The 26,907-nt window shown below is 34.3% G+C and overlaps 4 protein-coding genes across 6 annotated transcripts; 3 read left to right on the top strand and 1 right to left on the bottom strand.

Moving 5' to 3' along the window:
* Window positions 1-2,636: 2,636 nt before the first annotated feature.
* Window positions 2,637-5,947, top strand: LOC106365308 (phenylacetaldehyde synthase-like). 3 transcript variants are annotated; one of them, XM_013804758.3, is made up of 13 exons: window positions 2,638-2,742; window positions 2,836-2,968; window positions 3,063-3,135; window positions 3,237-3,467; window positions 3,887-4,050; window positions 4,144-4,284; window positions 4,363-4,422; window positions 4,501-4,665; window positions 4,755-4,811; window positions 4,895-4,959; window positions 5,035-5,158; window positions 5,265-5,402; window positions 5,499-5,947. In XM_013804758.3, coding segments are annotated over exons 1-13 (1,473 nt in total). In that variant the 5' UTR covers window positions 2,638-2,740; the 3' UTR covers window positions 5,619-5,947. The 3 variants fall into 3 exon arrangements, with proteins under 3 accessions (XP_048621069.1, XP_022564259.1, XP_013660212.1); XM_048765112.1 differs by lacking the exon at window positions 3,237-3,467 and having other exon boundaries at window positions 2,637-2,742; XM_022708538.2 differs by having other exon boundaries at window positions 2,637-2,742; window positions 4,895-5,158.
* A 367-nt stretch (window positions 5,948-6,314) lies between these two features.
* LOC106368938 (NADH dehydrogenase [ubiquinone] 1 alpha subcomplex subunit 9, mitochondrial) lies at window positions 6,315-9,491 on the top strand. Its single transcript, XM_048765113.1, has 12 exons — window positions 6,315-6,526; window positions 6,609-6,705; window positions 6,928-6,992; window positions 7,104-7,189; window positions 7,277-7,361; window positions 7,449-7,519; window positions 7,713-7,844; window positions 8,103-8,218; window positions 8,315-8,438; window positions 8,517-8,585; window positions 8,750-8,870; window positions 8,965-9,491. The coding sequence occupies exons 1-12, from the start codon at window positions 6,421-6,423 to the stop codon at window positions 9,102-9,104; spliced, it is 1,212 nt and encodes a 403-aa protein (XP_048621070.1). The 5' UTR covers window positions 6,315-6,420; the 3' UTR covers window positions 9,105-9,491.
* Window positions 9,119-13,547, bottom strand: LOC106365309 (CRIB domain-containing protein RIC6). Its single transcript, XM_013804759.3, has 3 exons — window positions 12,227-13,547; window positions 11,871-11,983; window positions 9,119-11,783 (listed from the first exon to the last, which is right to left on the bottom strand). Exons 1-3 carry the CDS (start codon window positions 12,294-12,296, stop codon window positions 11,352-11,354), a joined length of 615 nt encoding a protein of 204 aa, XP_013660213.1. The 5' UTR covers window positions 12,297-13,547; the 3' UTR covers window positions 9,119-11,351.
* On the top strand, window positions 9,665-10,264 carry BNAA09G43780D. Its single transcript, XM_013804671.3, has one exon. The coding sequence runs from the start codon at window positions 9,665-9,667 to the stop codon at window positions 10,085-10,087; it is 423 nt and encodes a 140-aa protein (XP_013660125.3). The 3' UTR covers window positions 10,088-10,264.
* Window positions 13,548-26,907: the final 13,360 nt, after the last annotated feature.

Genomic DNA, 26,907 nt, shown 5'->3' with positions numbered 1-26,907 from the left:
TAAGAGATATAATGCTATTTTTATTATAAATATGTTTTTATTAAATAATAAAATAAAATAAATTTTCAAACAACATAAACTGATAATATAATATCATTTTTTCAAACAAATTGTTTATCTTTTATGACTATCTTAAAACCAGATAAATAATTTGTGAGATTGAATTAAATTTTAAAAAGAAATTTTACGATGAGTCAATTTTTGTTTAAATGGTTATTTTGTTTATTCGAAAAAATCAATAATAGATATTAAAATGTATTAAACTACATAAACGTGAATAAAGAATTTAAGCAATGTGTGATTGAAAACTAAACTTATTATTATTGATTAATCTGAATCAAAGAACTACTTGATGGAATCAAAATTTGAGTGTTGAGTATAATTAAGTTCTAAAAATAAAATTTAAATTACTACATGTTTGGTTTTTTTATGCAACTTTAAATCACTAAATACTTTGTTTTATCTCTTTATATCTAAAGCAACATATATCAAATTAGGCAGAATTTTAAAAATATATATATAGTCTAAGAAGAAAACGAAAAATGTAATTAGCAAGATTGTTCTTATTTTAGTCTAATTAGAAATAAGTACAATTGTGATTCAATTCAAAAAAATGATGAAACCCAGTATACCAAAAAATATGAACCAAACCATTAAAAATTCTTATTTAAGATTATTCAAAATAATATTTTGTTTACGTCTAATAGATATAAATTACAAAAAAAACTTAGAATTTTGAAAAATAAACATATTAACTAAATATTATGATTTTGTTATTTAGAAAAATGTATATGCATATCATTATAATATCATTTGAGAAATCATTTTCATATATGTGGTACTCGTGTTAATTCTCATAATGAGTAATTAGATAGATACTCCTAATAAATTTTACAAATAATTATAATTATTACCATTTATTTTTGGTTTCTTAATATTTTATTTAAATTAATCTAATTACATATAAATTTTAATGAATTAAATTATTATAACTAATTTCAGTTATTACTATTTCCTTTGTATTTCCTTTCTGCTCATAATATTTTTATTACAATTTGTTGGAAATAAAAGAATTATAAATATTTAAAATATAAAATATCTCAAAACATTTATAATGTTATTTTAAATTTTATTTGTGTTGCACGATCACATTAGTTAAAAAAATATAACTATATAAAATTTTATTAATGAATTAATTAAAATATGTGAAAAGTCTTATTTATTGTTTTACTTAATTTTTGGTATTGCACATATATTTTTGATATTTAAATATTTTATTTTAGGTTTCATAAGGGTTTTGGATTGAAAAATAGTTTCTTTGGGGTTTTATATAATTTCTGATTATCATGTTTAATTTGGATTTGAATTACTAAATACTCAGAAAAAATCATAGCAAAATTTTAAGGTCTTTAACAAGTTTCAAAAATAAAAACCACGGATCAAAAATTTAATTTAATTTTATTTGGTTATTAGTCAAATTTCAGTAAAAATTAAGTTAAATAATGAGTTCACATATATTTTATTCATGTTTAACAATAAATAAATATATATATCAAATATGCCTGTATATGTAAGTATGAAATCTTTAAAATTTTGGTTTATTTGGTTTAATTTGGTAAGGATATATTAAACTTACAATTTTCCTTTTGATTTAGCCCAACAAAATAACCCTCATCATTCAACCAAAATGCTTCATTGTGTTTAAACCGGAATAAATTCAGCAATTTGTAACCGTTTTTAAAAACTAAAATTTTGTAATCATTTCTTGATACTATAAAAAATGTGATTTCGCCTTTTTACCATAAACTCAAACAACGTAAATAATCTGTCCCTATAAAAATTGAATTCAAGTGGGTGATTGCGTACTGGCCACTCTTTTTAGCACTTTACTTCAGTTCCAAACATTTTTACCTGAAAACTAACCATTGCACGTTGACACTTATTTCAGATAGTTGATAACGACTTGGAGAGGGCTTTCGTACTATTTTATTACTTTTAGGCAAATCTTACGATTTTCTTCTTTATGAAAATAATCTAAATTTTTATAAAACATTTAAATTAAAAAAGAAAAAAAAAACTCGCCGCCTGGGATTTTTATCCATAACCGAATACCCGAACCGGAACCGACCCGAAATGGATCGGTTCGGTTCGGTTTTGGTTCTAGGCAATTTATCCGATGGGTATTAGTGTTAATTATCCATGGGTATCGGTTCGGTTCCGGTTTTTACCCGAAACCGAACGGATACCCGTTTAACCCGAATTCTATGCTTAAAAAACATAGATTTGTATCTTTCGAGGGTTGAACCCGGGTTGGATAGGCAAAACAACAACTGCAATACCACTATACTAGTTCAACTTCGTTGTATTTAATACATATTACTAATATATATACGATTTCTATTAACTTTTTTTTAAAAAAATAAAATAAATAAATAAAAAACTGGTATATAATTATTTTATTTTGTAAATATTTATATAATTCACATAAGAAACGGGTACCCGGAACCGACCCGAAACCGGTAGTACCCGATCCGAAACCCGAACCGAAATTTACTAAGTACCCATTGGGTATAGAATTCATTTATCCGAAAAACCCGGACCCGATCGGATCTTATCCAAACCCGAACCGAATATCAGAAGTCCCAGCCCTACCTCTATAAATAAGAGATTTCTGCGCCTGCTGAAACCCAAACAATTCAGATCCTTTTGATAACACGAATTCAAAGATACGCAAGAAAGAATGTAAGTTCTTGAAAACTGGGAAATCCCTTTTTGTCATGATTTTATACGATTCTAGTCGGAGTTTTTAATTGTTTTTATTTTATAATGTTACAGGGAAAATGGTAGTGGGAACGTGTTGAAGCCGATGGACTCTGAGCAACTGAGGGAGTATGGACATCGAATGGTTGATTTCATTGCTGATTATTACAAAACCATCGAAACTTTCCCTGTCCTTAGCCAAGTTCAGGTCACTTTCTTTTCCCTGTGAACATCCATTTGATGTGGGTTTTATTTTTTTGGTTTAGTCACACAATGTTGATATTTACTTATCTCTGATACAGCCTGGTTATCTTCACAACCTTTTGCCTGATTCAGCACCTGACCAACCTGAAACGGTGGAACAAGTTCTTGATGGTGAATTAACTGAATACCCACTTCCAGTTTTTTGAACCATTTCTGATACTTTGTTTTTTGGTTGAGCATAGATAATCTGATGTGAGTTTTGTATTTGGCAGATGTTAAGACGAAGATATTGCCTGGAATAACGCATTGGCAAAGCCCCACCTTCTATGCTTATTACCCTTCTAACAGCAGCGTTGCAGGGTTCTTGGGTGAGATGTTGAGTGCTGGTCTTGGAATTGTTGGTTTTAGTTGGGTCACTTCTCCAGCTGCCACTGAGCTCGAAATGATTGTTCTTGATTGGCTTGCAAAACTGCTCAACCTGCCCGAGCAGTTTCTCTCCAAAGGTTATATAACTATCAACACATAAAACCTTGTCATAAAAAAACTTTTTTTTTTGGTAAAAACATAAACTTTTGGTAAAAAACATAAAAAAACCTTGTCATAAAAAAACTTTTGGTTAATGCAGACCTAGCTAAGTGTGATATGAACAAAAAAACTTACTTCCATTTTAACCTTATCTATCTTAGAGATTAAGTTAATTTTGGGGAGTTGTTTTTTGATTAATCATATGAAATCTTTTTATAGGTAATACAACTTAATAGAAAAACGAAAACACTTGAAGCAAATAATAAAAAAAAAACTAATAAGTAATAACTAAATAGAAAATCACCAAAACTCTTAATGTAAAAAAACATAATCAACTTTAATCTATACTATAACCGTAGTCATATATCAAAAGTGTTGGGTTAATTTGTTATTGTAGGAAATGGAGGTGGGGTGATCCAAGGGTCAGCTAGTGAAGCTATTCTTGTTGTTATGATTGGTGCTCGCGAGAAGGTCTTAAGACGCGTTGGTAAGAACGCGCTTGGGAAGCTCGTTGTCTACTCCTCTGACCAGACACATTCAGCTCTACAGAAAGCTTGCCAGGTGAATATTTTGTATATTTTTATCCAAGAAAGAAAGTTCTCTTTTGTTAAAAAAATCTAAATATGTTTTCTGCTGGTTTTTTATTCTTGACAGATAGCTGGAATCCATCCAGAGAATTGCAGGGTGCTGAAGGCAGATTCCTCTACAAATTACGCTTTGCGTCCAGAATTGCTTCAAGAAGCCGTTTCTAAGGATATTGAAGCTGGATTGATTCCATTCTTCTTATGTGGCAATGTAAGCACTAGCTAACCTGTAACTTATTTTCCCTCTTGAAGCATGTTCTCTCAAAAATATTCGTTTATTTATTTGCAGGTTGGGACCACTTCTTCAACAGCAGTTGATCCATTAGCTGCACTAGGAAATATCGCAAAGGTTATTTATTTACATTCCCAACAAAGCTTAACTTAACAGCAGAGAAGCTGATGTTAATTCTCTTGACTGCATTCTCAGAGAAATGAGATATGGTTTCACGTGGACGCAGCGTACGCTGGAAGTGCGTGTATATGTCCAGAGTATAGACAGTACATTGACGGAGTAGAAACTGCAGACTCTTTTAACATGAATGCTCACAAATGGTTCCTCACTAATTTTGATTGTTCCCTACTTTGGGTCAAGGTACATAGATATGCTCTTTTTTATTTAGTCACACTTTCTCCTTTCTAGTATTGAAAAAAAATAAACATGTTAATATGTTGATAAAACAGGATCAGTATGTGCTCACTGAAGCTCTGTCAACAAATCCAGAATTTCTCAAAAACAAGGTAGGAATGATTTTTATTTCTTAATTCAAATCTTATCATATACACTAGTCACATTATCCACTTTTTTTTTTTGCTTTTGGCAGGCCTCTCAGGCAAACTTGGTTGTTGATTACAAAGATTGGCAGATCCCTCTCGGACGAAGATTCAGGTTATTTAAATTTCTTCAGGAACATCTGCATATATACAATATACTAAGATTGTGTTCGTGTTTGTATTTAAACAGATCATTGAAATTATGGATGGTTTTAAGGCTCTATGGAGCTGAGACCTTGAAGAGCTATATAAGAAACCATATCAAACTCGCTAAAGATCTCGAACAACTTGTCTCTCAAGATCCTAATTTTGAGGTAAAGTGTAAAAAATAATGCTCAAAAACATTCTGGAAAAAGATTCTTTGACAAGAGATATATATATATATATATATATGACGTTTTATTATTTTTCTTTTTGCAGGTTGTGACTCCTCGGATATTTTCCCTCGTCTGTTTCCGTATCTTACCTGTGGATAACGATGAAAAGGAGTGTAATGACAGAAACAGAAACCTCCTAGACGCAGTGAACTCTTCTGGGAAACTGTTCCTTTCTCACACTGTAAGTACCACTGACATCTCTCTCTCTTGTTCTTCTTGTTGGATAATGTTGTTAAACTAAGATATATATATATGTATTGATTTGCTTGGGAAACAGGCTTTGTCGGGAAAAATCGTACTACGTTGCGCCATAGGAGCGCCACTGACGGAGGAGAGGCACGTGAAGGAGACATGGAAGGTTATCCAGGAAGAAGCTTCACGCTTGCTTGGCAAGTAAATAAGAAGAAAAAAACTTTTATGATAAAACCTTATGTTTTTGCCAACAAACCTAACTCATGGTTTGGTTTGGTTTAATTTGATAATATATAAAATAAAATAAACATACCAATGCTAGACAACTTGGAGTTGTGAACTTCGTTTTGATTTCGGCAAAGGTACTCTTGTGTGATTGTGTGCTTTTCTTTTACCAATTGTGTGTATTTTATCTCTTTTTCCAGTTGTGTATGTGGTTTTGTTGTGGTTAACTATGTGTAACCAATGACAACAAGCATATTGTAAGGCTGTAAGCATATATATAAAGAAATCTATTAATCTTTCTATCAAGTATATTACTGTTGTACAAAAAAGCTTAGACAAAGGAAAAAAAAAGAAAAGTATACTGTACTATTGTAACTCAAACGTGCAAGTTAGGTGAATATTGTTTTTTGCTATTGCTATCTCACAAATCAATCCTATCTTTTATCCGATTTCAATTGTAAAAGTTTTTTTAATATGATTAATGGAGAAAATGATATTTTGGATAATTATTTAAGATTGGGTTTGATATCTTTTTTACTTTTTCGTATATCCATTGGGTTTTGAATTTGGTTCAAGTAAAACCAAAAACCTAAATAGTGTAAACTCTAAAAACATAATTTGATTCGGTTCATTCGCAAAACATGGGCTTTAGTACATTTTAAGTGACCAAAATCTTGTGTTTGGGCCGAGCCCATGTACCTGTACCCTCGCGGCAGCAAATCTCTCTCTCTCTCTCTCTCTCTCTCTCTCTCTCATTCATCTGTGTTTGTTGCTTCTCGAGGATGCAGGCAGTTTCCAGGAGACTAGTCCAACGTCCCCTCGGCGGAGGAGCTTCGATCTATTCGTCGTCTTCTATCAGATCGCTCTATGGAGTCTCCGATCACCACCGTTAAGTTTTCTGCCATTTGATTTTAATCCCATTCGCATTTTTCTAGGTTGCTTAATGAGATATATAGGTTTTGTGCTTCAGTGAATGGAGCTGATAACCGTCGATACTCGTCCTCCCTTGCTACAAAGGGCGTGGGACACCTCGCTCGCAAGGGTACTGGTGGCAGATCTTCCGTCAGGTATCTCATTTCTCTCTTATAGCGGTTTCGAATCCTGAAGAAATGTTAATTGTGTGTGTTAGGATAACGCAAGCTTAGACTGTATCACCTTTGTGTGGTTTTGAGCTCTTAAAGACTGCTTTTCATTGATTTAGCTGACTTTATAGAGAAATGTATCATCTCTTAGGGGTTTTGCAGCAGCTTTAGTATAATGAGATCTTGATTCCTCCTTTGCTTTGGCAGTGGCATTGTAGCTACGGTGTTTGGAGCCACTGGGTTTCTTGGTCGTTATCTTGTGCAGCAGCTTGGTGAGTTTGGTTTAACACATTGCTATTACCCAGCCGCGTAAATCAATCTTGTTCTTCCTTTACATTTTTTTGGGTTTCTAATTACTTGCAAATGAATCTCTTTTTTTTCAGCTAAAATGGGATCACAAGTGCTAGTTCCTTTCCGAGGCTCAGAGGACAATCCTCGACATCTCAAGTTGATGGGAGATTTAGGACAGGTAATGTTTTTTCTTCTTTGTTTAACACATTGCTTTTAAGGTTATGTCACAAACACACTTTTGATGTGTGTTGACTGTATATACCAGGTAGTACCGATGAAATTTGATCCAAGAGATGAAGACTCGATTAAGGCCGTCATGGCAAAGGCTAATGTCGTTATCAATCTAATTGGTACTTATTTTTTTTTATATTATTAGATCTTTTAATAAGCAACACTGTTCTTTTAATTTGTGGATGATATATCTTCGAATCCCTCAGGAAGAGAGTACGAGACCAGAAATTTCAGTTTCGAAGAGGTGAATCATCACATGGCCGAGAAACTTGCATTGGTATGTGTTTGCATCCTGATAGACCATCTCCGGAAACTCTGTTGAAGATGTTTCCATTTTTTAACTCATGATATTGTTGTGCGCTTCTGAAATGAGCTAAACATTTTTAACCTTCAGGATGATACGATCTGCAGTGTCATGCTCTTTTGTTTATGTCTAATTATGGTGGGGCTTGGTGGATTTGTTGTTTCAGGTGGCCAAAGAACATGGTGGGATAATGAGGTTTATTCAAGTTTCTTGTCTTGGAGCTTCTTTGTCATCTCCTTCAAGAATGCAGAGGGCAAAGGCTGCTGCTGAGGAAGCTGTCTTGAACGCGCTGCCTGAGGTAAACTTATTCCAAATTTTGGCACACGGTACTCTCATCTGTAATCACCACTGTAATATTTTTGTTCATTATTGTCATGATCCTACTTATTTTCAGATATAAGGTAGATCCTTTAGATTTTTTTTCTTGTGTTGGACTGGAAAAACAGTATATGATGTTATTATTGAACTCTAAAATCGTACCTGGGATGGCTTGCATATGCATTTTTTCATCAGACTTCTGCTTCTAGTCAGTTCCTGATGTATATTTTTTTACTAGGCGACAGTGATGAGACCTGCGACCATGATTGGTACAGAGGACAGAATCTTGAACCCCTGGGCAATGTTCGTTAAAAAATATGGTTTCCTCCCGCTCATAGGTGGTGGGACCAACAAGTATGTCCTAAACCTTTGTCTAATTCTTTTCACCAGTTCATAGCAATTTACAGTGACCATGATCAATTTCTTTCCCTAACCATAACTTCATTGCAGATTCCAGCCCGTATATGTGGTTGATGTTGCTGCAGCAATCGTTGCAGCTCTAAAGGATGATGGCTCCAGCATGGGGAAAACCTATGAATTGGGTGGTCCAGATGTCTTTACCCCTCACGATTTGGTATAATCATAGAGTCCTTCTTTCTCTCTGTCACTGCATTAGCTCAATGGGCTTGATTTTCAAGTTTTTTCCTTGCAGGCAGAGATCATGTTTGATATGATTCGTGAATGGCCTCGATATGTGAAGCTTCCGTTTCCAATTGCTAAGGTAACAGATCAAATCATTCACCGGTTTTTGGCAGATACTCCAATGATTTTTTAGGTGCTACTTTGTCATTCAAAGCGTATGTGAAGCTAATTAGAACTGTAGAAGCCTAGATTGTTAGGGATTATTTGTTTGGTTTTTTTTACTAATTTGATATATGTCACAAGGCAATGGCGGGTCCTCGGGATTTCATGGTGAACAAAGTCCCGTTCCCTCTACCCTCTCCCCAGATATTCAATCTGGATCAAATCAATGCCCTTACAACCGATACACTTGTATCTGACAAGGGTTAGTCATTTCTTCACAGAAGTGAAATGAGTTCTCATTGCGTGAGCTGTTTTTGAGCCTCACTCCTTTGTTTTTGGACAATGGCTATTTTCAGCCTTGACGTTTCAGGATTTGGACCTTGTCCCTCATAAATTGAAGGGATATCCAGTCGAGTTTCTTATCCAATATCGCAAGGGTGGTCCTAACTTCGGTTCCACTGTCAGTGAAAAGATACCAACAGACTTCTACAATTGATGTTGCTTCTGCTCAAAGGTCGTTTTCCTGGACTATTTTTTTCTCTCATGCAAGTGCCACAATGAAATTGCGGAAACTAGATTTGATATTTTAATGCGTGTTATTTGCTTCTGTCAATAATAAAACGTTCTCCTCTTTGTTGTGTTATGGAAGAAAGTATAACCCACCAACATGATCATAAGTTAAGAGAGGGAATGTTATCTGTCTTGATGGGGCCATTTGGTCCCCAGTTTCTGGTTCGTTTCAAACTTCATGAGCTACTTTGCTCTTGAAGCCATTTGTTTTCGTATTTGCATTTCATATAGCTCAGAGTTGTATGTTTTTCTTGCGCTAAAACGTTTAAACGTGTGCAATAAATAAGTACACCCTTGAAGGGTATTTCTACTCCTTATCTGCGGATTATAAAACAATATTTTGTTTTAGGGTGGGTAATGAATCTAGCTATATGCAAATCGTAGAATATAGCACTTTGCTTCTAATTGTAGAATAAAAGTAAAGAACTTTGGGAAACCCCAAGAACCAAGCAAAGCATATAGAGCTAATATCATGCTCCCGAAGGAATGGGACAGACTCATTTTTTGATTTATCCAACAAAAAAAATGGAAGGTGGAGAAGATGATTATCCAGGGCCTGAATCAGGCATTGGCGGAATCAACTTGAACGGGAGAAATGTCGGGGCAGTGATGGTGGCACCTAGGGATGTAGACATAGCAAGTCATAGTGGTTGCAGGATCAACATATACGTGAACAGCAACGTTCAGGGGACTTGTGGTTCGGCTCTGTTGAGTTGCAAGGTTAAGCTAAGGGATCCTGGTGTTCATCTCCATATCGAAGACCTTAAAATGAACCGAGACGAGGGATCTAGACAGGAGGAGATGAGGTTGATTAAGATTGGGTTATGTTTGGTTTGTCTCTTTAACGTCTTTCTAGGATTCATTCTCTTGCTCTCATATTGGCTCCGGAACAATGCTGATTCCACATAAATTTCGCGAAGGCTTGCAGTAATGTATATATGAGAATCATCATCAAAAGCTGTAGGTTCAATTTCAATCGATGCATTTATCCTCGTTGAATCTTTCATCGTCATGTCCATTTATTATGTATGTTGAATCATTAACCATAATGTATTTTAATCGAGAATTGTATTTTTGTTTTCCCTACATTTCAACTGATAGATATCCATAAAGTTATCGGCAACATTGAAAGATTTCCATTCAGCAATAACTATATTTTGTGTTTGGTTAAAGTCGTAACACTTACAATATTTTCGTAACATATCATTTTCCTACTTAATTAAAGTATCAAAATACTGTTCAATATGATAAACAAAACATTGGATAAACTTAAGAATGAGAGTTATTTATTGATTTATCAGATGATCGAAATAACTCGATCACCGATCAACCATATCTAATTTGGTTTGGATTAGCAAAAAAAAACATATCTAAAATTTGTTATAAGAGATAAATAAATACATTTTTTATAAAACCGTATAAACCGAAAATCGATAGTATATAAACTGAATCAAACCAAATTAGATATGGTTTTAATATGTAGTAGTAATTTTAATAAATTGAAAAACCAAAAAAACGAAAAAAAAAACGAACTGAAATCTAGATTTGATTAGGCCTAGATAGTAGTCTCTAGTTCAGACCCTTCCAACCTCCTCAGAGCACCCCCATTAGTGAATTTACGGGGGTTCACACAGATTCCAAAAAAAAAAATATTAAAATAATGAATAGTGATGAATTTGTCTCTCTCCACCTCTTCCAAATGAACCGGTTTCATCACTGTAACGCGGACCCCACGGTACGTGGCGGCCCGCAATTGGTCCGATTAAATTTTTTTTTTTTAAAACAAAAATCAATCAGAAAAAAAATATAATAAAAAAATACTTTGTGAACCCTTTTCATGGGGTTCACTAATGGGGGTGCTCTCAGAGTACTTGCATTGAAAGAAGAGGTGATTTCTTATTTCCATTGGATTATCGCAGAACACACAAGAGCTGGACAATCAATGTTTGCTTATCTCACTTGCACCACTCTCTTTTCTAAGTACGGAATTGGTTCATCTTATCCAAAGATTGATAGATGGTAGTTTTGGATGATGTACAAAAGATATTCTTAAGTAAATAACGATAATAATAGTGCAAAAACGAAGACTAATAAACTGATATTGGTATGTTCAGTGAAAAATCATTAAGCAATATACAAGCATGAAAAACTCTCAGTCTTCTGGTACTCCTTTTCAAAAATCATCTCTGCTGTCGAATTGAGGCATAGATCTTACAGAACCAGTCTCAGACATATAATCTGACATGTTATCCACGTCAGATCTTCTAATCGATCTAGTTGATCCTCCAGTTTCTTTCGTCTTCTTTTTCCTCCTCGACTTCTTCGGAACTTCATGTGTCGAAGAAAGATCGTTTAGTTCGGACACTTCCTTTGGTCTTCTTGACGATGATGTTGTTCCTTTTTTAGAAGATTTGCGTTTAGTTTTATCTGATGATATTTCCTTTGTCGGAGAACCTTTCTCGGACGCCGCTTTCCTCGTAGATTTTGGTAGTTTTGGTAAATCTTTGGTCCGGCCGCCACATTCCGACATACATTTCACGGAGGAGTCATCTTCTCCGCCTCCTTGTCCAAATTCCAACCCGCCTCCAGTTTTGAACTCGTTCATCTTTCAAATATGCAAATATAGACCACATTAAAACCAAATATATAAATTAATCCTAGCTAGGCATGCATGCATAAGGTAAATACGTACCCAGCTTGGCGCGGAGTCAGGAGTAGCGGATGGTCCATCCCAACCAATATGGGCTACATGCTTTACGTCTGTTGGATTCCCTATCTCTATCTCTTCTTCTTCTTTTCCACTTTCTGCCATAGTTTGAACCAACACCCAAACAAAAATGAAGTGTTAACTGGCTATTTATTCAACACAAATATCATCACAGTGCATGCAAACTTTTTACGTGATATATAGTCTATATAATATTGACCATATATAGTATTTCAAAACTGAATTCGTGTTTTTATATAACTATAAGGGATCAAATGGACTAATCATAGTCTCTTATTCAACAACAAATAAACTTTAAGAGAGAAGAGGAGCTTGATTACCAAATACTTGAGAAATGTATCGGAGGCCTTTCAGGAGGCTTTTCATGGAGCTTGACATTGTAAGTTGCATAGAACTCTAATTCAGGTCTTTTCTCTTGTTTAAATAAAAATAAAAAATAGGAGAATTTTTTTGCTAGTAATGGAAAGAGAGAATGTAAAAATTAAAAAGCGATCAAAAAAATTTGTTGCATGCAAAAACAAGGATTTTACTATTGCCCTTTTTTTTTTTAAAAAAAAGAAAGGATTTTACTATCGCAAAATGCTGGTTTTTGGAAAACTCGTATTTTCAGAAATAACAAGTTGGCGGCTATCAAACTTGAATACTATGGTAGATAAATTTTTTGAAGAAAGTATATTTCATATATTTCTCAAGACTCCAAAAAAGATCTTGGAGACAAATAAGAATGCATCTCAAAAAGTTATACGTTTATTTTAGCGGATTCTCCTGTAACAAAAAAACTGAATACTGAAAACAAAACAATAAATGGTTTGATAAAAAAAAAGTAGATTCACCTAAAATCGTCGATTTTCTCAAAGGAACGAAGGTTCATCAAACGAAGAAATGAAGAGAAAAGAAAAATCAAAGGAAACAAAAGAAAATGATCGTTTGAAGAATGGTGGAGAGAGTATAGAGGTGATACGGTAAAACGAGTGGAAAACGTTCGTCTTAAACGAAGATTCCCGTTAATCTGATGGTTTAGATCTTTTGTGTTAATTAATTTTATGATTTCAATTATGAAATCTACACCCAAGACCTAATCTAGATTTGATTTAATTCAATCCTAACACATTTCTAAAGAAGGTAGAAACACTAACCTTGATCCATGCTTGGATACAATTCCACCAATTGATCTTCTCCTCCTTAACCTTCTCTTTGGTGATTTCCTTGATGGACAAGAAATCCCAAACCTTCCTTAATCTCTCCTTAAAAAAACTATAAGTGTAGTGTTGTAAAGAGACTTTTCGTTTTTTTTTTTTTGATAAAAGGAGTACGAGTCCTTTTATAATAATCTAAGAGACGTGTTGGTTTATATCCATCAAACAGATGTCTGTAACACAACTCTTCTTTATAACCGCACTACAACATTATAATATATCATCATATATATATTTGACCTTATGGTAATTAATATATTCCATTATTATTACCTTTTACATATATGATCATGAGATTAAGGACATTTTTAAATATAAGGTAAAGTAGGAGGGTTATCAATACACCCATATTCTAACTCTTTAATAGAAACCGATCCATCACAGTATCGCCTTTTATATTAGAATCTAAAACATTAATATGAACTTGAACTTTATATTAAACCAATAGATACATAGGTCACATTGAATATAAAATATTCTTACATTCTCCCACTTGACCTTTGTATCGACTTAAGGGTTCAATAACTTTAATGTGCACTTTTATATCAAGTTCACTTGATCTTTATTAAAATTTGGATTGATCGAATCATGGCGGTTGTATGCCATTAAACGACATAGTCCCTTCCATGTATCACAAATCAATTCTAATTTTATATCAGTCCTTATATGAGAAAAACTTTTATTTCTCAAACCAACCATATGTTATCTACAAACCATAAGTGTATACATATACTTTAATGATAACATAATAAATAAATCAGAAACATAACTTTATGTGAATTCTCGGTGTCAAATACATAATGAGCATCCCATAACTAAAATAGCAAAGCCTTATCTATAATACCCATACGTTCTACATGGCCATTGAACGCCTTGGGTGGTAAACCTTTAGTTAGCGGATCCGCTACCATCATGTCCGTCCTTATGTGCTCGAATGACACTCTCTGTTTCTGAACTTCTTCTTTAACAGACAGGTACTTTAACTCCATGTGCTTAGCACCCTTCGAGTACTTGTCGTTCTTTGAAAAGAAGACAGCTGCTGAATTATCGCAGTAAATTCTCAGCGGCTTGGCTATAGTGTCGACAATCCGAAGCCCTGAGATAAAGTTCCGCAGCCATAGTGCATGAATTGTGGCCTCAAAGCATGCCACAAATTCAGCCTCCATAGTGGAAGTAGCAATGACAGACTGCTTTCCACTCTTCCATGATATTGCTCCCCCAGCTAATAGGAACAAGTAGCCAAACGTCGATTTTCTGCTATCAACGCATCCGGCATAGTCTGAATCTGAATATCCAATAACTTCCAGCTGATCAGATCTCCTATATGTAAGCATGTTCTCTTTGGTGCCTTGCAAATACCTGAGAACCTTCTTTGCAGCTTTCCAGTGGTCCATTCCGGGATTACTTTGATATCGACCCAACATTCCAACAGCAAAGTTGATATCAGGTCGAGTACATGTTTGAACATAGTTCAAACTCCCAACCACCGATGCATAGGGAATTCTTTCCATTTCTTTCAGCTCCAATTCATTTTTAGGACATTGCATTTTACTGAACTTGTCCCCCTTCTGAATTGGAGTTATTCCTGCAGAGCATTTCTCCATTTTATATCTCTTTAAGATCTTATTGATATATCCTTCCTGAGACAAACTTAACAGTCCTTGTGATCTATCTCGAAATATTTCTATTCCGATCACATAAGATGCCTCACCCATATCTTTCATTTCAAAGTTCTTAGAGAGATACTTCTTCACATCATGTAACATACTCATGTCATTTGCAGCAAGTAAAATATCATCAACATATAGGACTAAAATCACAAACTTACTCCCACTGATCTTAATGTAGATACATCGATCAACAATGATCTCTACAAAACCATATGAAGTGATGGTATCATTAAACTTTATATACCATTGTCGAGAAGCTTGTTTTAGTCCATATATTGACTTTCTCAGCTTACACACCAAATTTTCTTTTCCTGTGACCACGAATCCTTCTGGTTGGTCCATATATACTTCCTCCTCAAGATCTCCATTCAGAAAAGCGGTTTTCACATCCATCTGGTGAAGCTCAAGATCATAATGAGCCACCAAAGCCAAAACAATTCTAAGAGAATCCTTCTTTGAAACCGGAGAGAAGGTCTCTTTATAGTCAATGCCATCTTTCTGGGTGAAACCTTTAGCAACAAGGCGAGACTTGCGTCTTTCAAGTTTACCTTTTGAGTCACGTTTAGTCTTATAGACCCATTTACAACCAATGGTTTTGAAACCATCAGGCAACTCTACTAAGTCCCATACATGATTATCATCCATAGATTTCATTTCTTCTTTTGAGGCATCAAACCACTCTTCAGAATTGTCACTTTCCATGGCCATTTTGAATGAGATCGGATCGTCATCGATGCTTAAGTCACATTCATTTTCAATAGTGTAAACCACGTAATCGTTTGAAATGGCGGATCTTCTTTCTCTTCCAGATCGCCTTAAAGGTATTTGTGGTTCACTATTCTCCTCTTGAATTATGACATGTTCATCAATAGTATTTTCAGCTAGTGGGATTAGCTCATCATTATGTTGTCCTATTGTTTCATTAGAGTCTGATGCAACAATAGGAACAACTACTTCAGGTGGAACTACAGGTGAAGGAACTTCAACCTGAACTTCATTAATGTCCACTTTTCGTGGTTCACCACTCCCACTAGTTTCACCATTTTCAATGAACCTAGCATTACCCGAATCAACTATTCTCGTACTATGGTTAGGACAATAAAATGTATACCCCTTTGATTTTTCAGGATAGCCAATGAAAAATCCACTGACAGTCCTAGAATCAAGTTTCTTTTCTTGTGGATTATATAGCCTTACTTCTGCTGGACAACCCCACACACGTAGATGTCTTAAACTAGGTTTCCTTCCCGTCCACAGCTCATAAGGAGTCTTAGGAACTGCCTTACTAGGAACCCGGTTCAGCACATACGTTGCAGTTCTTAATGCATATATCCACAAAGAAAGGGGCAATGAGCAATTACTCAACATGCTCCTAACCATCTCAATTAAGGTACGGTTCCGCCTCTCAGCTACACCATTCTGCTGAGGAGTACCAGGCATTGTGTATTGTGCACATATGCCCCTACTTTCAAGTAATTTTGCAAATGGACCAGGACATTGTCCACTTTCATCGAATTTTCCATAAAATTCACCACCTCTATCAGATCTCACTATTTTAACCTTTTTATCTAACTGCCTTTCCACCTCATCAATGAATATTTCTAGAACATTCACAGACTTAGACTTTTCATGCAGTAGATAGGTATATCCATACCGTGAGTAATCATCAATAAATGTGATGAAATATTTTTCGCCACTCCATGAAGGAGCATCAAAAGGGCCACATATATCTGTGTGTATTAACTCAAGAAGCTGAGTGCTTCTTGTGGCTGGTTTCTTTAAAGTATGTTTCGTCTGCTTTCCCTTAATGCAGTCTATGCATACATCTAAGTCACTGAAATCCAACTGAGGAAGAATTTCATTCTTTATTAACCTCTTAATTCTTTCTTTGGAAATATGACCTAGTCGTTGATGCCACAAGAAAGCAGAACTTTCATTAATTGCGCTACGCTTAATGCCTCGACTTTCAACATTAAATAGGGATTCAGAAAACTTTGCATCAAGGTTGAACTTATAAAGTGAATCAAATAAAATACCACTACCATAAAAGTAATCATTTCGGTACAATGTGAAAACACCATGTGCAACCTTAACACTAAAACCTAAATTGTCCAACCTACTAACAGAAACAAGATTTCTAGCACACTCAGGTACATAGAGACATCCTTCAAGATCCACATGACTTCCAGTGTCCAAGATCAATCTATACGTCCCAATTTCTTCTATTTGTGCCTTCATCCTGTTTCCCATGAACAAGTACTGTTCAGGTCCTCTTATGGGCTGGATCGAAAAGAATCCCTGTTTAATATGAGACACATGAGTAGTAGCACCAGAATCTAACCACCAAGTATTATTAGGAACTTCAACAAGATTCATTTCATAGCAAACAAAGCTGTAATGTTTACCTTTCTTGTCGAACCAATCCTTCCTTTTAGGACAATCCTTCTTGAAGTGTCCTACTTGCTTACAAAAGAAACACTTCTTTTCCTTCTGGATTTGACTTTGAGGTCCTTTCACGAAGTTTTTAGCATTCCTTTTGCCTTTCCTACTTGATGTTCTTTTGCTGCCACTGGCACTTCCAAGACCTACGAGGTTAGCAACTTGATCTTTCATCTTCCTTAATCTCCCCTCCTCTTGAATTAGCATAGCCTTTAATTCCTTAAAGTTCCATTTATCCTTAATGGTGTTGTAATTCACCTGGAACTGGCTAAATTCAAGAGGTAGAGAGTTCATGATGAATTGGACCAAGAATTGCTCATGTACCTCCATTCCCAAGGTCGTTAACTTTGCTGCCAGATTAGACATGTGCGTCAAATGATCATGGATTGGCTGAGACCAGTCAAACTTCTTTGTAGTTAGCTCATTCATGAGACTTCCTACAATCGACTTGTCAGCCAATTCCGATTGTGAACACTCCTTAATTTTCTCTATGAATTCCCTTGCTTTCTCTGTCTTAGGCATTGATGGCTTAATACTTTCCGCCATCGTCAACCTCATAAGGTTCAAGCTCAGCCTATTAGATCGCTCCCATCTCTCATAACAAGATTTTTCAGATTCGGAGCTATCTACTGTAATAGCTGAGGGTTCCTCATCAGTTAGTATGGCAGAGTCCAAAGCCATTACACCCAGTGTAAACCGGATTTGCTCGAACCACTCACCATAGTTGAGGCCATTAAACTTTACCACAGAGTTAGCAGAAGCAAACACATTTGATGAAGCTGCAAGCATTCATACATGTTTACCCGTTAGTGCTTTGAGACTTTAATATATATTCAGACTAATAGAAACTTTTAACACTTATATTTTAAATAACCTTTGGGCAATATTTAAATATAAGTACTTTCATTGATGCTAATTATATATTCTTTAATATTAATTAAATCAACACTAGTCAAATAAATATGTTATCTTTGGATATACATATTATTCACTATAGTAGAAAAATGATTAATTATTTTCTTATTATTAATTATATTCAATGATCCACCTTTGGGTGATCTCCTAGAATATAAATAATAATTTAATTGATCAATCAAACTTTTATGTCATTTAGCATCCTTGATCTTGATCAATTATAAACTCTATAATTATTTTTAATATCTATATGTCATATAACAAGGTCACTTTGGTGACTATCATATTATATACATATAAACATTAAAATATCTATGGGAAAACTACTTAAATTGTGTTAATATTTCATAACACAATTACTTGATCATTAAAATGCAGCGGAAGCATTTTTTTTTTTTTTTTTTACTATTTATTTTAATTTAGTAAAATAACACCTTTATTAATTCAAATATGCATTTACTTTGATAAATGATTTCCGTTTATGCATACTAGATGAATTACCATGTGCTAACAGTCATGCGTATGCAATCAAATGTTAATGAATAACAGAACGCACTCTTTCATGCATGCAGTCTTACGTAACGATTCAAACTTCAAATGAACTCTGATTAATTATGAATCTACTCTCATTCATGAATGACTTAATTAATAATCCAGATATTTCTTATCGCATGATGCCAAACGTTAATATTATGAGTGCAATTCCTTTACGGTTATTACCGAAAACGTAAACCTCGTGAATTAACAATATTCCAAAATATTTAAGGAAATTCACTAATTTACTTCACGGTAACAACAGTAAAACCCAGATTTCAAAATTCAACAGTTTTATTCAAACAAGCATATTAACCCACACATGAACAGTCGTGACTTTTTAAAAATTAACCATGCAAAACACCTTTTACGACAACTATAATTAACCGTATTGCATCATTATACACTTTCATTTTCATTGTTGTCGTACTTGATCATTTAAGTTCAAAAATTCAATGCGAACGATTCACAAGCATCACTTAACAAACAGATTCAGTCAAGGATGAATTAATCAAATCTAAGATGGCTCTGATACCACATGTTAATTAATTTTATGATTTCAATTATGAAATCTACACCCAAGACCTAATCTAGATTTGATTTAATTCAATCCTAACACATTTCTAAAGAAGGTAGAAACACTAACCTTGATCCATGCTTGGATACAATTCCACCAATTGATCTTCTCCTCTTTAACCTTCTCTTTGGTGATTTCCTTGATGGACAAGAAATCCCAAACCTTCCTTAATCTCTCCTTAAAAAAACTATAAGTGTAGTGTTGTAAAGAGACTTTTCGTTTTTTTTTTTTTTGATAAAAGGAGTACGAGTCCTTTTATAATAATCTAAGAGACGTGTTGGTTTATATCCATCAAACAGATGTCTGTAACACAACTCTTCTTTATAACCGCACTACAACATTATAATATATCATCATATATATATTTGACCTTATGGTAATTATATATTCCATTATTATTACCTTTTACATATATGATCATGAGATTAAGGACATTTTTAAATATAAGGTAAAGTAGGAGGGTTATCAATACACCCATATTCTAACTCTTTAATAGAAACCGATCCATCACAGTATCGCCTTTTATATTAGAATCTAAAACATTAATATGAACTTGAACTTTATATTAAACCAATAGATACATAGGTCACATTGAATATAAAATATTCTTACATTCTCCCACTTGACCTTTGTATCGACTTAAGGGTTCAATAACTTTAATGTGCACTTTTATATCAAGTTCACTTGATCTTTATTAAAATTTGGATTGATCGAATCATGGCGGTTGTATGCCATTAAACGACATAGTCCCTTCCATGTATCACAAATCAATTCTAATTTTATATCAGTCCTTATATGAGAAAAACTTTTATTTCTCAAACCAACCATATGTTATCTACAAACCATAAGTGTATACATATACTTTAATGATAACATAATAAATAAATCAGAAACATAACTTTATGTGAATTCTCGGTGTCAAATACATAATGAGCATCCCATAACTAAAATAGCAAAGCCTTATCTATAATACCCATACGTTCTACATGGCCATTGAACGCCTTGGGTGGTAAACCTTTAGTTAGCGGATCCGCTACCATCATGTCCGTCCTTATGTGCTCGAATGACACTCTCTGTTTCTGAACTTCTTCTTTAACAGACAGGTACTTTAACTCCATGTGCTTAGCACCCTTCGAGTACTTGTCGTTCTTTGAAAAGAAGACAGCTGCTGAATTATCGCAGTAAATTCTCAGCGGCTTGGCTATAGTGTCGACAATCCGAAGCCCTGAGATAAAGTTCCGCAGCCATAGTGCATGAATTGTGGCCTCAAAGCATGCCACAAATTCAGCCTCCATAGTGGAAGTAGCAATGACAGACTGCTTTCCACTCTTCCATGATATTGCTCCCCCAGCTAATAGGAACAAGTAGCCAAACGTCGATTTTCTGCTATCAACGCATCCGGCATAGTCTGAATCTGAATATCCAATAACTTCCAGCTGATCAGATCTCCTATATGTAAGCATGTTCTCTTTGGTGCCTTGCAAATACCTGAGAACCTTCTTTGCAGCTTTCCAGTGGTCCATTCCGGGATTACTTTGATATCGACCCAACATTCCAACAGCAAAGTTGATATCAGGTCGAGTACATGTTTGAACATAGTTCAAACTCCCAACCACCGATGCATAGGGAATTCTTTCCATTTCTTTCAGCTCCAATTCATTTTTAGGACATTGCATTTTACTGAACTTGTCCCCCTTCTGAATTGGAGTTATTCCTGCAGAGCATTTCTCCATTTTATATCTCTTTAAGATCTTATTGATATATCCTTCCTGAGACAAACTTAACAGTCCTTGTGATCTATCTCGAAATATTTCTATTCCGATCACATAAGATGCCTCACCCATATCTTTCATTTCAAAGTTCTTAGAGAGATACTTCTTCACATCATGTAACATACTCATGTCATTTGCAGCAAGTAAAATATCATCAACATATAGGACTAAAATCACAAACTTACTCCCACTGATCTTAATGTAGATACATCGATCAACAATGATCTCTACAAAACCATATGAAGTGATGGTATCATTAAACTTTATATACCATTGTCGAGAAGCTTGTTTTAGTCCATATATTGACTTTCTCAGCTTACACACCAAATTTTCTTTTCCTGTGACCACGAATCCTTCTGGTTGGTCCATATATACTTCCTCCTCAAGATCTCCATTCAGAAAAGCGGTTTTCACATCCATCTGGTGAAGCTCAAGATCATAATGAGCCACCAAAGCCAAAACAATTCTAAGAGAATCCTTCTTTGAAACCGGAGAGAAGGTCTCTTTATAGTCAATGCCATCTTTCTGGGTGAAACCTTTAGCAACAAGGCGAGACTTGCGTCTTTCAAGTTTACCTTTTGAGTCACGTTTAGTCTTATAGACCCATTTACAACCAATGGTTTTGAAACCATCAGGCAACTCTACTAAGTCCCATACATGATTATCATCCATAGATTTCATTTCTTCTTTTGAGGCATCAAACCACTCTTCAGAATTGTCACTTTCCATGGCCATTTTGAATGAGATCGGATCGTCATCGATGCTTAAGTCACATTCATTTTCAATAGTGTAAACCACGTAATCGTTTGAAATGGCGGATCTTCTTTCTCTTCCAGATCGCCTTAAAGGTATTTGTGGTTCACTATTCTCCTCTTGAATTATGACATGTTCATCAATAGTATTTTCAGCTAGTGGGATTAGCTCATCATTATGTTGTCCTATTGTTTCATTAGAGTCTGATGCAACAATAGGAACAACTACTTCAGGTGGAACTACAGGTGAAGGAACTTCAACCTGAACTTCATTAATGTCCACTTTTCGTGGTTCACCACTCCCACTAGTTTCACCATTTTCAATGAACCTAGCATTACCCGAATCAACTATTCTCGTACTATGGTTAGGACAATAAAATGTATACCCCTTTGATTTTTCAGGATAGCCAATGAAAAATCCACTGACAGTCCTAGAATCAAGTTTCTTTTCTTGTGGATTATATAGCCTTACTTCTGCTGGACAACCCCACACACGTAGATGTCTTAAACTAGGTTTCCTTCCCGTCCACAGCTCATAAGGAGTCTTAGGAACTGCCTTACTAGGAACCCGGTTCAGCACATACGTTGCAGTTCTTAATGCATATATCCACAAAGAAAGGGGCAATGAGCAATTACTCAACATGCTCCTAACCATCTCAATTAAGGTACGGTTCCGCCTCTCAGCTACACCATTCTGCTGAGGAGTACCAGGCATTGTGTATTGTGCACATATGCCCCTACTTTCAAGTAATTTTGCAAATGGACCAGGACATTGTCCACTTTCATCGAATTTTCCATAAAATTCACCACCTCTATCAGATCTCACTATTTTAACCTTTTTATCTAACTGCCTTTCCACCTCATCAATGAATATTTCTAGAACATTCACAGACTTAGACTTTTCATGCAGTAGATAGGTATATCCATACCGTGAGTAATCATCAATAAATGTGATGAAATATTTTTCGCCACTCCATGAAGGAGCATCAAAAGGGCCACATATATCTGTGTGTATTAACTCAAGAAGCTGAGTGCTTCTTGTGGCTGGTTTCTTTAAAGTATGTTTCGTCTGCTTTCCCTTAATGCAGTCTATGCATACATCTAAGTCACTGAAATCCAACTGAGGAAGAATTTCATTCTTTATTAACCTCTTAATTCTTTCTTTGGAAATATGACCTAGTCGTTGATGCCACAAGAAAGCAGAACTTTCATTAATTGCGCTACGCTTAATGCCTCGACTTTCAACATTAAATAGGGATTCAGAAAACTTTGCATCAAGGTTGAACTTATAAAGTGAATCAAATAAAATACCACTACCATAAAAGTAATCATTTCGGTACAATGTGAAAACACCATGTGCAACCTTAACACTAAAACCTAAATTGTCCAACCTACTAACAGAAACAAGATTTCTAGCACACTCAGGTACATAGAGACATCCTTCAAGATCCACATGACTTCCAGTGTCCAAGATCAATCTATACGTCCCAATTCCTTCTATTTGTGCCTTCATCCTGTTTCCCATGAACAAGTACTGTTCAGGTCCTCTTATGGGCTGGATCGAAAAGAATCCCTGTTTAATATGAGACACATGAGTAGTAGCACCAGAATCTAACCACCAAGTATTATTAGGAACTTCAACAAGATTCATTTCATAGCAAACAAAGCTGTAATGTTTACCTTTCTTGTCGAACCAATCCTTCCTTTTAGGACAATCCTTCTTGAAGTGTCCTACTTGCTTACAAAAGAAACACTTCTTTTCCTTCTGGATTTGACTTTGAGGTCCTTTCACGAAGTTTTTAGCATTCCTTTTGCCTTTCCTACTTGATGTTCTTTTGCTGCCACTGGCACTTCCAAGACCTACGAGGTTAGCAACTTGATCTTTCATCTTCCTTAATCTCCCCTCCTCTTGAATTAGCATAGCCTTTAATTCCTTAAAGTTCCATTTATCCTTAATGGTGTTGTAATTCACCTGGAACTGGCTAAATTCAAGAGGTAGAGAGTTCATGATGAATTGGACCAAGAATTGCTCATGTACCTCCATTCCCAAGGTCGTTAACTTTGCTGCCAGATTAGACATGTGCGTCAAATGATCATGGATTGGCTGAGACCAGTCAAACTTCTTTGTAGTTAGCTCATTCATGAGACTTCCTACAATCGACTTGTCAGCCAATTCCGATTGTGAACACTCCTTAATTTTCTCTATGAATTCCCTTGCTTTCTCTGTCTTAGGCATTGATGGCTTAATACTTTCCGCCATCGTCAACCTCATAAGGTTCAAGCTCAGCCTATTAGATCGCTCCCATCTCTCATAACAAGATTTTTCAGATTCGGAGCTATCTACTGTAATAGCTGAGGGTTCCTCATCAGTTAGTATGGCAGAGTCCAAAGCCATTACACCCAGTGTAAACCGGATTTGCTCGAACCACTCACCATAGTTGAGGCCATTAAACTTTACCACAGAGTTAGCAGAAGCAAACACATTTGATGAAGCTGCAAGCATTCATACATGTTTACCCGTTAGTGCTTTGAGACTTTAATATATATTCAGACTAATAGAAACTTTTAACACTTATATTTTAAATAACCTTTGGGCAATATTTAAATATAAGTACTTTCATTGATGCTAATTATATATTCTTTAATATTAATTAAATCAACACTAGTCAAATAAATATGTTATCTTTGGATATACATATTATTCACTATAGTAGAAAAATGATTAATTATTTTCTTATTATTAATTATATTCAATGATCCACCTTTGGGTGATCTCCTAGAATATAAATAATAATTTAATTGATCAATCAAACTTTTATGTCATTTAGCATCCTTGATCTTGATCAATTATAAACTCTATAATTATTTTTAATATCTATATGTCATATAACAAGGTCACTTTGGTGACTATCATATTATATACATATAAACATTAAAATATCTATGGGAAAACTACTTAAATTGTGTTAATATTTCATAACACAATTACTTGATCATTAAAATGCAGCGGAAGCATTTTTTTTTTTTTTTTTACTATTTATTTTAATTTAGTAAAATAACACCTTTATTAATTCAAATATGCATTTACTTTGATAAATGATTTCCGTTTATGCATACTAGATGAATTACCATGTGCTAACAGTCATGCGTATGCAATCAAATGTTAATGAATAACAGAACGCACTCTTTCATGCATGCAGTCTTACGTAACGATTCAAACTTCAAATGAACTCTGATTAATTATGAATCTACTCTCATTCATGAATGACTTAATTAATAATCCAGATATTTCTTATCGCATGATGCCAAACGTTAATATTATGAGTGCAATTCCTTTACGGTTATTACCGAAAACGTAAACCTCGTGAATTAACAATATTCCAAAATATTTAAGGAAATTCACTAATTTACTTCACGGTAACAACAGTAAAACCCAGATTTCAAAATTCAACAGTTTTATTCAAACAAGCATATTAACCCACACATGAACAGTCGTGACTTTTTAAAAATTAACCATGCAAAACACCTTTTACGACAACTATAATTAACCGTATTGCATCATTATACACTTTCATTTTCATTGTTGTCGTACTTGATCATTTAAGTTCAAAAATTCAATGCGAACGATTCACAAGCATCACTTAACAAACAGATTCAGTCAAGGATGAATTAATCAAATCTAAGATGGCTCTGATACCACATGTTAATTAATTTTATGATTTCAATTATGAAATCTACACCCAAGACCTAATCTAGATTTGATTTAATTCAATCCTAACACATTTCTAAAGAAGGTAGAAACACTAACCTTGATCCATGCTTGGATACAATTCCACCAATTGATCTTCTCCTCTTTAACCTTCTCTTTGGTGATTTCCTTGATGGACAAGAAATCCCAAACCTTCCTTAATCTCTCCTTAAAAAAACTATAAGTGTAGTGTTGTAAAGAGACTTTTCGTTTTTTTTTTTTTTGATAAAAGGAGTACGAGTCCTTTTATAATAATCTAAGAGACGTGTTGGTTTATATCCATCAAACAGATGTCTGTAACACAACTCTTCTTTATAACCGCACTACAACATTATAATATATCATCATATATATATTTGACCTTATGGTAATTAATATATTCCATTATTATTACCTTTTACATATATGATCATGAGATTAAGGACATTTTTAAATATAAGGTAAAGTAGGAGGGTTATCAATACACCCATATTCTAACTCTTTAATAGAAACCGATCCATCACAGTATCGCCTTTTATATTAGAATCTAAAACATTAATATGAACTTGAACTTTATATTAAACCAATAGATACATAGGTCACATTGAATATAAAATATTCTTACATTTTGAACTTATTACTTTCAGAACTAATCAAATTTAGAATTCGTTATTTAAAGATATTTTAACATTTTTGATGTAAATGGAAATCAAAAGCGTGTTCTAAAAAATAATAACGAGGCAGATTTTAATCATTTTGAAAGTGGTTCGGTTCTTACGAGAGTATGAAACATGAAACCGTTGCAGTTTCGGAATAGTGAAACTATTAAAGGTAGCTATATATTCAATAATCGAAACTGAAATCATTTTTAGGGTTTTTTTAGTGTGAATTCGTGAAATGACCAAGTTTGAGAAATAAATTAAGTGCATAACACTGATTTGACATAATGTATTATTTAACAATTGTGCTTTATTTTCACCGGTTTTACCCTTGATTCATACAAGTTGCCGGTGGCTTAAAGCTGTAGAGATGACATTAACAAAATCCAAGTGTTGCCAATAATTAATGCAAACTGTTACAGGAAGATAATACAACCACATCACATACATAATAACCACAAACATTTCATTAATTCTACTTCATATCACCAAAATAATATAGAATATTAATTATACATCAACCCTTAAATTTAGATACTAAAACTTATCTCAATCTGAAACTAATCTCTAAATACTAAACCTTCAACCATAATCACTAAACCCTAAATCTAAATGTAAACCATAAACTCAAATATAAACCTAAATTCAACTCTAACTTTTAAATACTAAACCCTAAATGGTTATCATTAAACCCAAACTCAAATGTAAACTATATTATATATTTATAATTTTAAAATAAAATTAAAATCTGAAAAATATA

Source organism: Brassica napus, chromosome C8, assembly GCF_020379485.1.
Source record: "Brassica napus cultivar Da-Ae chromosome C8, Da-Ae, whole genome shotgun sequence".
Classification (NCBI taxonomy): domain Eukaryota; kingdom Viridiplantae; phylum Streptophyta; class Magnoliopsida; order Brassicales; family Brassicaceae; genus Brassica; species Brassica napus.
This window is presented reverse-complemented; position numbering and strand designations above follow the sequence as displayed.

Bases quoted from the DNA above. Each gene is read 5' to 3' on its own strand.
- LOC106365309 (XM_013804759.3), bottom strand. From the start codon at position 12,296: ATGCAACTTACAATGTCAAGCTCCATGAAAAGCCTCCTGAAAGGCCTC. The intron at 11,984-12,226 runs GTAATCAAGCTC...AAACTATGGCAG, and splicing joins ATACATTTCTCAAGTATTTG to AAAGTGGAAAAGAAGAAGAA. The intron at 11,784-11,870 runs GTACGTATTTAC...CATATTTGAAAG, and splicing joins CTGACTCCGCGCCAAGCTGG to ATGAACGAGTTCAAAACTGG.
- LOC106365308 (XM_022708538.2), top strand. The intron at 2,969-3,062 runs GTCACTTTCTTT...TCTCTGATACAG, and splicing joins CTGTCCTTAGCCAAGTTCAG to CCTGGTTATCTTCACAACCT. The intron at 3,136-3,236 runs GTGAATTAACTG...TGTATTTGGCAG, and splicing joins GGTGGAACAAGTTCTTGATG to ATGTTAAGACGAAGATATTG.
- LOC106368938 (XM_048765113.1), top strand. From the start codon at position 6,421: ATGCAGGCAGTTTCCAGGAGACTAGTCCAACGTCCCCTCGGCGGAGGA. The intron at 7,362-7,448 runs GTACTTATTTTT...CGAATCCCTCAG, and splicing joins TGTCGTTATCAATCTAATTG to GAAGAGAGTACGAGACCAGA. The intron at 8,871-8,964 runs GTTAGTCATTTC...GGCTATTTTCAG, and splicing joins TACACTTGTATCTGACAAGG to CCTTGACGTTTCAGGATTTG.
- BNAA09G43780D (XM_013804671.3), top strand. From the start codon at position 9,665: ATGGGACAGACTCATTTTTTGATTTATCCAACAAAAAAAATGGAAGGT.